Source organism: Hibiscus syriacus, unplaced genomic scaffold (assembly GCF_006381635.1).
Source record: "Hibiscus syriacus cultivar Baekdansim isolate YM2019G1 unplaced genomic scaffold, ASM638163v2 tig00110896_pilon, whole genome shotgun sequence".
Classification (NCBI taxonomy): domain Eukaryota; kingdom Viridiplantae; phylum Streptophyta; class Magnoliopsida; order Malvales; family Malvaceae; genus Hibiscus; species Hibiscus syriacus.
Window position 1 is genome coordinate 18,225 of NW_024062904.1, and position 12,987 is coordinate 31,211.

At 36.0% G+C, this 12,987-nt stretch overlaps 2 protein-coding genes across 2 annotated transcripts; both read right to left on the bottom strand.

The window, feature by feature from the left end:
- Positions 1–574: 574 nt before the first annotated feature.
- LOC120146156 (mediator of RNA polymerase II transcription subunit 27-like) lies at positions 575–3,883 on the bottom strand. The gene is made up of 7 exons (XM_039159806.1): positions 3,520–3,883; positions 3,252–3,417; positions 1,980–2,442; positions 1,278–1,337; positions 1,129–1,197; positions 998–1,041; positions 575–909 (listed from the first exon to the last, which is right to left on the bottom strand). The coding sequence occupies exons 1-7, from the start codon at positions 3,815–3,817 to the stop codon at positions 744–746; spliced, it is 1,266 nt and encodes a 421-aa protein (XP_039015737.1). The 5' UTR covers positions 3,818–3,883; the 3' UTR covers positions 575–743.
- Positions 3,884–9,739: 5,856 nt separating this feature from the next.
- On the bottom strand, positions 9,740–12,327 carry LOC120146158 (nudix hydrolase 27, chloroplastic-like). The gene is made up of 6 exons (XM_039159807.1): positions 11,984–12,327; positions 11,849–11,899; positions 11,111–11,203; positions 10,903–10,997; positions 10,279–10,393; positions 9,740–10,166 (listed from the first exon to the last, which is right to left on the bottom strand). The coding sequence occupies exons 1-6, from the start codon at positions 12,188–12,190 to the stop codon at positions 9,924–9,926; spliced, it is 804 nt and encodes a 267-aa protein (XP_039015738.1). The 5' UTR covers positions 12,191–12,327; the 3' UTR covers positions 9,740–9,923.
- Positions 12,328–12,987: the final 660 nt, after the last annotated feature.

Genomic DNA, 12,987 nt, shown 5'->3' on the forward strand with positions numbered 1-12,987 from the left:
AACACGTTCGGATCCATATTGAGTAACTTGCTTTGAGGTCTGTGAGGGCCACTTGCTTTGATTCCTCAACGAAACCGGCATGTAATGAAGAAGTAATCGCTCCAATCAAGGATGGCTCTTTTCTGGACTCCCAAGCAACTGCCGTAGCCTTCGTAAGTGACGCCGCACCTCGTGCGTATGCTCCATTAGCTCATGGCTGACACCGTGGTTCTCCGCCTGGAAGAAACCCCACATGTTGGTGGTTTTCAGTTTCACTAGTGAAGGAAGGCTTATCACTTGGTGGCTTCACATACCGCTCTGGAATAGCATGCATGCCACTCTCAGACAAAGACTGAACTCGAATCACCAGATCAGGCCAACTCGTAAGACCACTTATCTTAACGTTAATTCCATATGAATAGAAAAGGAAGAGATACAAGGACTAGCCGGATGAAAAGAAGGGAGGGGTAAAAGAGGTTTATATAAGGATTAGGAACACCGTAGACACAAAGTTTATGGAGTTCACTAATCTACGGGATGCAGATGATGAAAGGAATAATAATAATGTACAAACAGAAGCAAAGCAGGCAATAAATTTGGAGATGAGAAACACATTTTCTTACACCATCAACTAAAACTTTCATTTCATTCCCTACAGGATGTAAATTCAGCAACCGTGTTTCATCATCACTAGTGTCACAATTTCCATCTTTCTATTTCCTAGCATAGCTAATATACCTTAGTTAACAGAAATTAGAATGAACTTACACGTCATCTGAGAAGCAACTGATATGATAAGCCTCAGGGGCATTAGAACTTTGGTCTTGAGTAGACGAAACTTTCGATGCAGAAAAAGTTCGATAAGGACGATGGACAGGAGGCAAGATCAACGCTGATTGCCTGTCCATTGCCAGTAGCCGTCCACATTTGCTGTACCAATAAGTTCATTTTGTTACTAGAAAAATATTACAAGCTAGGGAGAATTATACAAAAAAAATGAAGGGGAAAGAAATCATACTTGCAGACTTTGGTGAATAAAGTTTGATAGCTGCATATCCAGTGCTACAAAAACAAAAGCAGAAACACCTCATTAGCATGAAATGGCTGCTAAAAATTGAATAACAATTCACAGCTTGTCAGACACTGTACCAAAAGAGAATGCAATGCTGTTTTACTTCTGATTCCATGGAAATACTGGAGGGCAACAGTAGCATGCTCCTGTGATGGGCAATAATTATTAGTATACTGAAAGCTTCAGCTCAGTGGATATAATTAACTCAAACTAAAGAAACTATTACCGTGATCTGTCTAAATACATGGTAGACCGAAGAACCTCTAGAATGCATGTAACTGCCGCCCTGTGCAGAATAAAAAAAGTAAATACAGAATTGCAATTTAACTGCTTTATTGGAGGCAAAGCAATCAGAAGCTTGGAAGTTGGAACTATGAAGCATTGAAGAAAACAAATTCAAGCTTTGGAAATAGGAACCGGATTCCTAGTCAACTTTTTGCCAAGAAATTGAGTTGGCCAAATAGGAAATAGTCTACATTGCATTTTTGCTTTCAAATGGAATCAAAGCTTCCCACTGTACAAGCCCCCCCCCCCCAAAGAAAAAAAATGAGAAGCCAATCTTTTAAATTGCATCAAAGCTTGCCTATACAGACTCAAGAACAAGCCAAGCTGATTCAAATAAAAGGTGATGACAAGCTTGAACTAGACTATTTAGCTCCGGAAAGCACTTGAGCCATGAATATGCACAATCAATTTCATGAAACCATGACTATATTATGTATTTCATTTGCCTCTGCTTCTATGCAGCAATACATATATAGAAGCATCAAAAGATACTAACACAGAATGATCTTTACTAAGAAACTTAACTTATCTAACACATATCTAATATGATAAGCTTGACAAATCATACAACATAACCACAATTTGCCTATAATGAGTTTCAAAGCAGAGAACAAGAAGCATTCACATCTTCTGAAAAGATTACCTCATCTGGAGAAAAGAAAGCCACTGAATCTGGATCTGTTGAACCAGCTGGATGCAATGAGACTACAGCTCTGAAGACAGAGGGAAAGAGCAGCTCAATTACAGCAATCTTATCCATAGCAACAAAATTATGGGATGCTGGTCTAAGTATACTTGAGCTGTGAAAATTATGTTTTGGTGCTTCCATGGCATTATCATTCGCTGAAGCAGGCAAGGACGAAGCTCTTTTCAGCCAATCCAGTCTTTCATAAGTCAAAACTTTCAGATTTGGCATGTCTTTCTCCAAGTTAGTCAAAACATCAGATAATGTTTTACAATTACTAAGGTTTTCATGATTATCTTCTGCCTGAGCTGGGAAATTGCGGTGTTTCTTTGACACATGGTCAGTGCCCTCAACATCCTCTTCATCATTAAGGTGTGGAAAAAATCTCCTTTTCTGGTCTGTGAAGGCTTTGAGAGCAAGCCTGTGAAAATTAGAAGCATAAGATTAACACTCTGACAATATCGAGTTTCAGCACAAACAATTGTCAGCCAAGGAAATGAAGCTAAGTTAAAAAGAACTCGCTATATGATAGTACTATGTTGCAACAAAAAATTATGATATTGAATTGAAACGCAAGAAAACAGCACCACACTAGAGTGCTTTCCATGAGCAATATACATTAAGTTGAAAAATGATAACATAGAGATAGCCTAAGAAAATCATTTCATTATATATTCAGAGCAACTCCCTTGCAATTATATATGTGGCCCAAGACTGTAGCTGGTCAGTGTGTTAGGAGCTTGGTTCAAATCTTTTGTTTATGTGTGGAACAAACCTTATTCATTCAGAATTAGACTAGTGCAAGCTAGCAATACCTACTAAACAAATAGTTATTTTAGAGGAATACAGTAAATCAGTGAACCATTTCATAAACCTCTAAGCAATTCATATTGCATGTTAAACAATGTCAGAATCTACTAGAATTAATAAGAAAATTTTACTAATAAATTTGCATCTTCATCACTATTCACATTCATTTCAATCTGAACCTTAAAATATCAGTCATTCAAGTCAGACATGTAATATATCATAATACTATCAGAAAATACTAGTGCTGAATCCTTTACTTTCCTGTAAGATTTAAACCCTATGCATAATAGTAGACAACTAAATTCATATGATTTTGCAACATTCAATAACAAATCATTAAGGCGTTGCTTTGCATCAAAGATTAGGTAGAATTCAACAATATCAAACATCTACAATATCTATGACTAATTGAGTACGAACCTAGTCCGGTCAACAGCAGATGCACCAGCCTGGCCAGCAAGCTGTCGTTTCCAAGCATAAGCCACAACTGCGCCGTCAGGACACACTAATGGCATATGCAAACCCCAAGAATTACTCCTTGACCTAAGTGACTCATTCAACACTCCAGATTCTTCCAGCTGCTTTCCTAACGATAAAATCAAATACAAATTTCAAAAACCTAGGCCTGCAAGGCGACATCACTTCTAATATTAAGAAAAAAAATTCAAATCTTTTATCTGATGTTTACCAACGGTGCGGAGGTCTTGGAAGTGTTGGCGCATGGATTCGTCTTCTTGGCGGAATAAGTGGAGAGGTTTGGAGCTTTGATGCGGCTGCGCAGCGACAAAAAGGGCCTCGAGAAGTCGATCAGCGCCAAGACGGATATCGGCGATGAGTCTCGCGGCCTGTCCGAGTCTATCCATCGCTTGAGCCACCTGCTTCGGCGGCGCCTCCCCGATGGTTGACGAGGGAGGTGTTGACGTTGTCGCCGACGAAGACGGAGGCGGTGCCGCGGACTGGAGGTGATGTTGATGCTGTTGCAGCATTAGGGTAATGTAAATTAATCCGAAGATCTGAAAATCAGGATATTCGAAGAGGTTTTACAAACACTCTTCTTCTTTGATGTATTCTAGTAACACCGGAAGGTAAAGACTAATGATATTTATACTCTCGAATCTTTTTATTTTTATTTTGAATTAATCTTTGATATCGGTCCATTTTTTTTAATCTTTAAACTTTTAATTTTTTGGGGGTTAAAATAAACAAATAATAGATTCATTAAAGTAACATCGATAACTTTATTTTTTTATCAATAATAACATTAATTGCTTATTCTTTTTGCAAAAAGAATTATATAAAAATTATAAGATATTAAAATAATAAATATATAAAAAGTTTATGTTAATTATTAAAAACGTAAAAATATAATTCTTTATTTTTTAACCATTTTTTACTTCAAGTTAGATTATAAGATATAACAAAGATAACATAATCTCAAGAAAATTAAAAATACATTAAAATCCAAAAGGTCTAAGAAAAATAGAATCAAACCTTTTCATTGAATATATATTCATCTTTAAAAAAAACCTTAACTACTATCATAATTTCTATATCTCTATTCAAATTTAGACATAATAGTGATGTAGGCATGAATAGTGAGAGAACAAATCTAATAGATTGTTTTGCAAATAGTTTTAAATGCATTGACAAACTATCACAAAAGGGATCTGAAACAATTGATATTTGTTAATAGTAAAAAAATGTACAATAAAAAGAAAAAAATAAATGCTTCAATAATATGTAAAAGAAAGAAATCTAGACTGAGGATGTGTTTATTTAGATCTAAATCAAAAGAAAATTACATAATAAAAAATGAGAAAAAAATAAAGATAGGGTTAAATTTTTTTATCGATTAGTACAATTTAAAAAATATATGTTAAACATAATTCTATTAAATAATAAATCCGAGGCTTTTTAAGAAAACGTTACGAATGATATTTTTTCTTTTTTTATTTGTTTTATCACCGAATTAATAAATGCTTTTCAAAAAACTTGTAGGGCTAAAATGATTTTGAGACTAAAAGCAATGTTAAACAAATAGTTTTTTGAGTTGAAAACTACTTTTCAACTTGGTTTAAAAGATGGTAGCAATGCCAAACATCATTACCCGAGTAGCCAAACTTAGTGCAACCCATCAAACTAGGGGTGTGAAAAAAAATATGATCATCCAATAAGAAAATTTAGATATCTGGTCTGTTTTTTGGTTTTCAAGTGATTCATATCGGATATTCGAAAAATTTTGGATAATCAGATCGGATATATGTTTCAATTTCAGATTATCCAGAAATCCGGAAAAAAAAATTAGACTTTTAGATCTAAGATGTCACGCCCCAATTTAGGGGTGAATTTTATTAATTTAAGTAGATTTAAAGAACTAAATTACAAAATTTTGAAGTTTATAGCATGTTTTAGAAACTCTAGGAAATTCAAGGACCTAGCCCTGAATTTGCTCATTTTATGTCTACAGAAAAAAATAAATAAATAAATAATTAGGTGATTGCAAGGGTTCAAACCCCTAACCACCGATAAGACTACCCATGCCTCAGTCATTTAAGCTAGCACTGTGTTTGACTTTTTCGGGCAAATATACGTATTAACCTTAAGGCTTGGGATAAAAATCCCCAAACCCCAAAATCCCTAACCACTGACCTTTTCACCGTCGATTTCTCCACCGTACGGCCACCACTTAGCTCACCACCACTCCCATTCGACTCGTCGTCTACCGGTGACCAAGACCCAAGCATTATCGAAGCGTGATTCGTCGTCAATCGACGCGAATCAATGTTCAAAACCCCTGCACCATTGGCCTCATCTTCGTTGTGCGCTCAAAACTCGGTCAAAATCGTCACACTGTCATTGCTCCACCGTTGTCACTCGCTGGTCACCGTTGGAAAATCCACACTCCGTCGTGTTTCGTCAAAAAATAATACTTGCACAAAACTCTCGGGCCAGAGATCTTGTAATTCGAAAATTTTCATCGTCGTTCAACGACTGGAGCCATCACACGCGTTGCTCCCTACGCGTGGGCGTCGTCCACATCCAGAGGGTCTGTCGAATTGATTGAACCGGTCTAAATCAGTTGGATCGGTTTAGACCGAGCCATCGAGCTGAGCCGAGCCGAGCTATTGACCATGCCTTGATCGTTGACCAAACGTTGACCGGCTGTTGACTTTTTTGAGGAACACCTATTCTGATGTTTTTCGACGTTCTGAGTCTATTTTTGAGGTTTGTTTATACAAATTCGAACACAGTAAGTTGTTTTTCACTGCTTAATATCTCGATTCGATCCGTTTTCGCAATTTAGCTTTGTTTCTAATGCAATTTCTCTTGATATGTATGAGCAATTATTGGACGTTGAAGTCAAGTTCGAGAGTGGTCGAATGGAATTTAAATGTTCGATCGGTGGAGCACGAGGTAATACTCTATTACCTTTTGTATGCTTTCCGGAACACTTTGATAATTGGTAAATGCATGAATGGAAATAATTGGTCCATAAGGTGTATTTAATTATCATTGGAATCAAAATGAATTTGGAATAAGACAGAACATTGTAATAGACTCAGACAGGTTGTAAAAGAAATTGGTAGACCGATCAAAAACAAATCTAAGTTCAGTGATTTAATTAGTAAATCAATCAATCTCGGGACTCGTAAATTCTGATTAATATCATTAAAGGTTAAATGTCGAAAATGATTAGATAAGAAACAACAAAATTACTGGTATGATATAAAGATAAGGATTTTCCCAGAAAGTGAAAATAATCATGTTAATCGCTTATGATCTTGATATGATAAAGGACTTAAATTTTCTAATTCCTGAGCGAACAACTGGAGGGTAAATTACAGAAAGTACCTTACACGTCTGAATACCCGATATGAAAAAATTGAACTAAATGGAAGTATTGTACATATCTGAATTCTCAAAACAATAGAGTTAATGTAGAAACTCTGAAGTGACGGGATAAATTGAATACTAATTGATTTAAGTACCCCAATGACCTTGAATTAAGCGAATAACTTGGATAAGTCTGGAAACACTGATGATCTTATATGTTATATCGTCTATAAGGGTTTTGAACCACGAATCAAGCACGTCGACATTTCTTGATATCGTTGTAATTTTGCAATGAAATAAAGACCATTTGAAATATATGTTTGTCTCCCTAAGATCCTTTTAGCGATGATTCTGAAGATGATCAATTGACAAGAGTTGTCGGTATTAAAGAGTGAATACCCTTGAAGTGCAACGATTTGACCAGTTGACAGGTGTCGTTGCTGGGATTTGTATTGTTCAAGTTAACTCGATATTCCAATAGATTGACACAAATCATAAACGCCCTGAATATTCGTTTCTCCCTTATTAGCTCAAGTCACTAATAATTCTCCAAGAACCTAACGCCCAAAATGCCTCTGAATTCCCGGATAATGGAATTACTCCTGTCATATCTGAAAACATGAGTAACTCTAATGAAAAGGATTCTGAATACATTTCTAATTACATAGTGCCTCCGAAAAATATCTAAATACTATATGATCCTGATAAATCATATTCTGAATCACTGATGAATCTGTAAGCTATCAAACCCTTTTATGGGGATCTCAGTTCTAAGTTTAATCAGTTTACAGAAGTTTCATGACTCCCTATCTGATAAATATTAATCGGCTCCGAATAATATCTAGAACCTCTAGTGTGTTCCCTGATCATACGGATGTTTTCTCTGATTTTAAAAGTATGTCTCTGTTATCTGAAATACATTCTGACCTTTAATTTCTAGTCTGAATTTGATATCTGTTCTGATCTCTAATTTCTGTTTAATATGCTCTGATTTCTGATATCTCTATTTACTTATTGAAATCATTTTTATACGGGGTATTATGAGACTCTGGTATGACTGAAGACTTTGGCAGGTTTAGTCATTGCTGGTAATTCCTTGTATAGGTTCAACATTGACTGGTATTTCTTTATTGACCTAAGGCGACTCTTGGGTGGGCTCCTAGGCCTAATGAGTCTAGTGGTAAGACTTTATGGACCCTAAGGCACTCCCTTAGGGTGTCTCCTCTGTTGTGTGCATTGGGTAAGTCCTTATAGGCCTGAGGGTACTCCCCTCAGGTGGGCACCTACACTTCGGCTAGGGTAAGACCTTATGGACCCAAGGTGCTCCCTTAGGTTGGTACCTACGCCCTTTAGGCCTAGGATAAGTCCTTATGGATGCAGTCTGGTTAATTGCATATTGGCGTTCGGTTGGAGGGTTTTACTATTGTTTTTAAAAATATGTTTTAAACTGCTATTGTTTTAAAAAATATGTACATTTTCACTAGTTTTGTGGGAACACACTAGACACCCTATTATGATCTCCTGAACCTAGTCCTCCGAGCGTTTGCTCTGAACTGAAAGCTTATTGTCTTTTACTACTTGAGATATCAGTGGGACCTCAACTCAACATAAAATCTGTAGATGTCTGAATCAATAAGGAAGTTTTATGCTTACCTATTATCTGCATGTCCTTCAACATCATTTAGTAGTACTGTATTACTGAGTTTCCCAAAACTCACTCTATTACTCACTATTTCAGGTTAAAATTATTGAACTAGCGCAATTATCGACATCAGTAAAGGAGTTCCACCGACATTCTTGCGGAGTACGATGATTGTGTTTAGGGGGCATATAGGTGGTATTCTGTTTTTATATTCGAGTCTAGAACTTGTATTTTAAATATAAATGATTTTATGATTTGACATGTTTTAACAAAAAATTTAAATTTTATGGGATTTTTACGGTGGGTCGCTCCGATGGCCCTAATGTGACACCTCATATCGGATCGGGTCACCCGCATCGGTCTGTGTGTGTTATATTAGATACTCTTTAGTCTAATAAATGAGTAACTCACTAACTCATTAAAGCTCTAAACCAACAAAAATTAGGATATTTAATTATTTATTGTTTGTGAGTAATTATATATATATATATAGTAGAGGTATAGAATAAGTTTCATTAAATCAAAAAATTTAAAATTATTTTTTTTCAAAATAAATTTTATATTCGAATTCCGATATCTGATTTTTCCAAATCGGATAATCACTATATTAAGTATTCAAAATTTCCAGATACTGAATTTTTAAATCGAATCAAATTTGATATCCGAACACGTACATGAAACGCGTCCCTTATCTCAACTTCCAGGGTAAAACGTAGACACCAATCTATGGAGTAAAGGCCATGAATGATAGAATGAGCCTCTCTCTAGCTGAATTAGTAACAACCGTGTGGAACATTCCACTCCATCACTATTAACTTTACACCAACTCCAACGCAGGCTCATCCCAACTAATATAGTCACAAAGCGGACTACTACTAGCAAGAGCATTCACGATAATGGCCAACTCGGATTGCAACAAGCATGCTTTTTATGGCTTTAAATACACCATCTTTCTCAACAAACTCGTCATTAGAAATGAATAGAGTTTGCTAATCCACACATCCTTAGCAAAGTAAGCTTAGGGAACCCACAAGGATAAGTTAATGCCCTGTTTATCTTACTTTATCTCAAGTCCAACCAGGCTTATCAATTACCATCACTGTTCATTGGGGGAGGGGGGTTTGCAAAACCCATTTATTCATCACTTAAAAGATGGTAAGCTTCTACTCGTGTGAAAGACTCGCGAGAGGGATAAAAGTATAATACTCTCGACTTCCAAACTAAACAAAATTATAAATACAAATAAAAGCAGCCTCGGATAATAATTTAATGCAAAAACTTCTACATAACATTTGTTCAAAGTACTTGCAGTGCCTCCCAGAATGTTTGAACTTCATTTTCCTTGTTCTAAAAAAAATAAAACTTATTTGAGATTTAAAGAGTTCAGTTGAGTGCTTCAAACTCTTAATACAAATCATACTATTTCAATATATGGATTTGCCTTTAAAAGTTTCAACTTGCAAAAGAATAGTTCTAGTGTCCAATTCATAGAGACAAATGGAGGGACAGATTTGCGATTGCCGACGAACAAATAAATCAAGTTTCATCAGGAAGAAACTTATATAACCAGTCGCATCAGCTTGATCGGAAAAGTTCCCAATATTATTTTTCACATTTCAATCCCAAAACAATGCAAAATCAAGATAGCTGACCCTGAAGTAAAGTTGAACTCCTATTTTGCTTATGTACTTTTCCTCCACTAGGTTTACTCTTGGTTGAACTCCTTTTAATAGTCTGCTTATGTGTTTTCCCCCATTTGGTCCCTTCTTAGTCGGATACTCTTCATCTGTGTCCAATGAAAAGTAGGGGCTGAATACTTTGAGAACTTGTTCGTAAACTGGCTTCTTGAAATCCACGGCCTGCTCAAAAATTAGTTTGGAAGAATCAGCCAAAGAATATGGCAGATCTCCGCCAAATATTGCTATTTCTATAAAACTTTATAGTAAGGATTGAGTAAGAAGAGATACTTACAAGCTCCACAACTTGTTCTGGTAACCTCCATGACCACTCTTTGAACTCTGGCTTCTCCGAACCATCACCTAAAAGATTGATTTCTTCTTCATTCCCGGTGAACTTAAAAAGAAACCTGTGTCAGAATCAACACAGAAAGCCAATAAGAAGCATTTAAGTTGAATTTTAAAAATTCAGATGAAGAGTGGATTTTGATAGAATGATGAAGCAAATCCGCAATAAAAAATTATTCACAGAACTGCATATTAAAAGCATCATATATATCATTGATGTATCATGCACATACAAAGCAATTATTTTGAATTACAAGAGAAGGTGATCGGTATGTAAAAAAAGCCAGAGGAAAGATAGAAGACGGAGACCATTATAAACACTGCATGATGAAAAAAAAACTATTTTCTTACAGTTAGTAGTAATGATCCACACACAAAAGAATGCAAAATATAGGCAAGACTCAACTATGTTATCTCGACTCTTCATTTTGTTGAAATACACAAGTCCAACACCTATGTGTGATGCATATCCGAACATGGTTTTGGAGATATGACCTTCAAAAATCCTTCAAATGCGTGAAAAGCCTTATCCGAATTAGATTTATTTGATGGTGGACACTACAGTCCTTACCATTTCTGTGCTTGACCTTTATAATTTGTTCCCCATCTACGATTAAGCTTATGTTTCACTTTAATAGGAAAATCATAAGTCAGCCAATAAGGTGCCTGCACATTAAATGTTAAAAATCAGTTCAACAACTTTCAAAGAAAAATTGTTTCATCATTTCGGATGCCATAAAACAGAGATCTATATTAATGCAAATCATCTTCAAACATGCCTCTGCAAGAAATTCGGCTGATGTAACACCAGTTTCTTCTCTAAGTTCTCTCATGGCTGCTTTTCTTAGATCTTCACCGTTATTAGCACCACCCTGCACAACACAAACTCAAGACAATCGGTAATGCATGTCATAAACCCTATGAGATTCAAATATCCTAACCCAAGAGACTTAAAATGTTCACATTTGACCCCTAACAACCAGGGTGAAGACTATAGCTCTAATGTTCACATGCATCATATCCTTACACATTATACAAGCCTTAAGACGAACTACAATGTTATCTTGTTCAATTATATTCAGCAAAGATCCCATTTTCACCTAAACATAACTCCATTAAACAAGCTTAAGTCGGTGTACGGGACACATTTAGAGAGTCACAAAAACAAGAAGCATTTGCAGTCAGCTCCAAAAAGGGAAGCAATTGCTGAACCCCCTAAATCTTTCATTCACAATATTAATTTTAAGTAATCCAAATTCAAGGATTTAGGATTTAATTAGGAAGCAATTATTGAATTTGTTTAAAGCTGTGCAAAGCCAATTACGAGAGGATTTTAACAATGTCAATTTCACTAAACTAAGAACAAATCAATAATGCGAGAACGGTGAACTAATTTCAACTTTGCCCTGCAGAATTCAATTGAAAAATCATGAACAACAACGGGGGGAAATCCAACCAATAGAATCTTATCCAACAAGTTAAACCCAGAAACTCTGGAAACAAAATAAACAAAATACCTGAGGCATTTGCCAGGTATTTGGGATATATATCCTCGAAGCTGTAAATATCTGAAAATCCAGAAAATAAAACAGTATCAACAATAAAAAACAAAAGAATGAAATGAACAAACGAGAAAATCAGAGAAGTGGGACCTTTTTAGAAGGATTTACGAGACAAATTCCGACATTTTTCCTATAGCCGTCAGGAGGACCTTCAATGGACGCCGAGATATTTGTCAATGGAGCTTTGAGCAGACGATAATACAGTGGCAGCCCCGAAAATTTAACGAATCGACAATGGCAATTTCGACTGTCGGTCCCATTAAACACCGAATTTCCCACCAGTTGACACCCTGCCATTTTGTTGCGTCGTTTTAACAAGTCACTGACTCAGTCCTGGTTCCCGAGAAATCCCAACCCAACTGTCTTTTACTTTCAGCACCCCATCAGCTTCCTCGCAAGTATCATATCCACTTCTGTCATTTCCATAACTACCCTCGCCATCTTATCCTATCTTTCCGGTTTGTACTTCCCCGCCCTTGAAACCCAGATTTTTTCCCTTCTTGTATAAAAATGAACCCAGGTTTATATTTTCTTGTTTTAATTACTCTATCGTTAAATTTCCAAATTATTTTAATACTTTTACTATATTGCGACATTTTTATTAATATTAATGTCATATAATATTTAAAATAAAAAAAAGGCAAATAAAGGATTTTTATTGGAATTTAAAGAGTCAAAAAAGCGAGGAAAATGAGAATTCTCTGGTAGCTCGTTAGCTGGCTTAATGGGTTTCCAGATTTTCTTCTTCGTTACTGATCTTTTCTTCGATTTGGCTAATTGCAGTCTTCTCGTTTCTGTTTTTTGTTCAATTTCATGGGTTCGAAGTCGATGGTTTGGATTGGAGGAAGCTATTTGTGGGTTCAAAGGAGCAGACTCTTGAGTTTTTTCCTCCTGTTCTTCAAGATGGTGTTGCTACTGTAAAACCCCCTTCTGAGGTGATAGAGGAAGGCATTGCTGACTGGAATCATGCGCTAGTGGGGCAATTCTTAGATTTGGCCGCAAATTTTAGCTCGTTACAACGAATAATCGAGGCGATTTGGGGGAACTCATCACAGGTTAAGGTTAGTCTGGCTGGCCCTAATCTTTATGTCTTC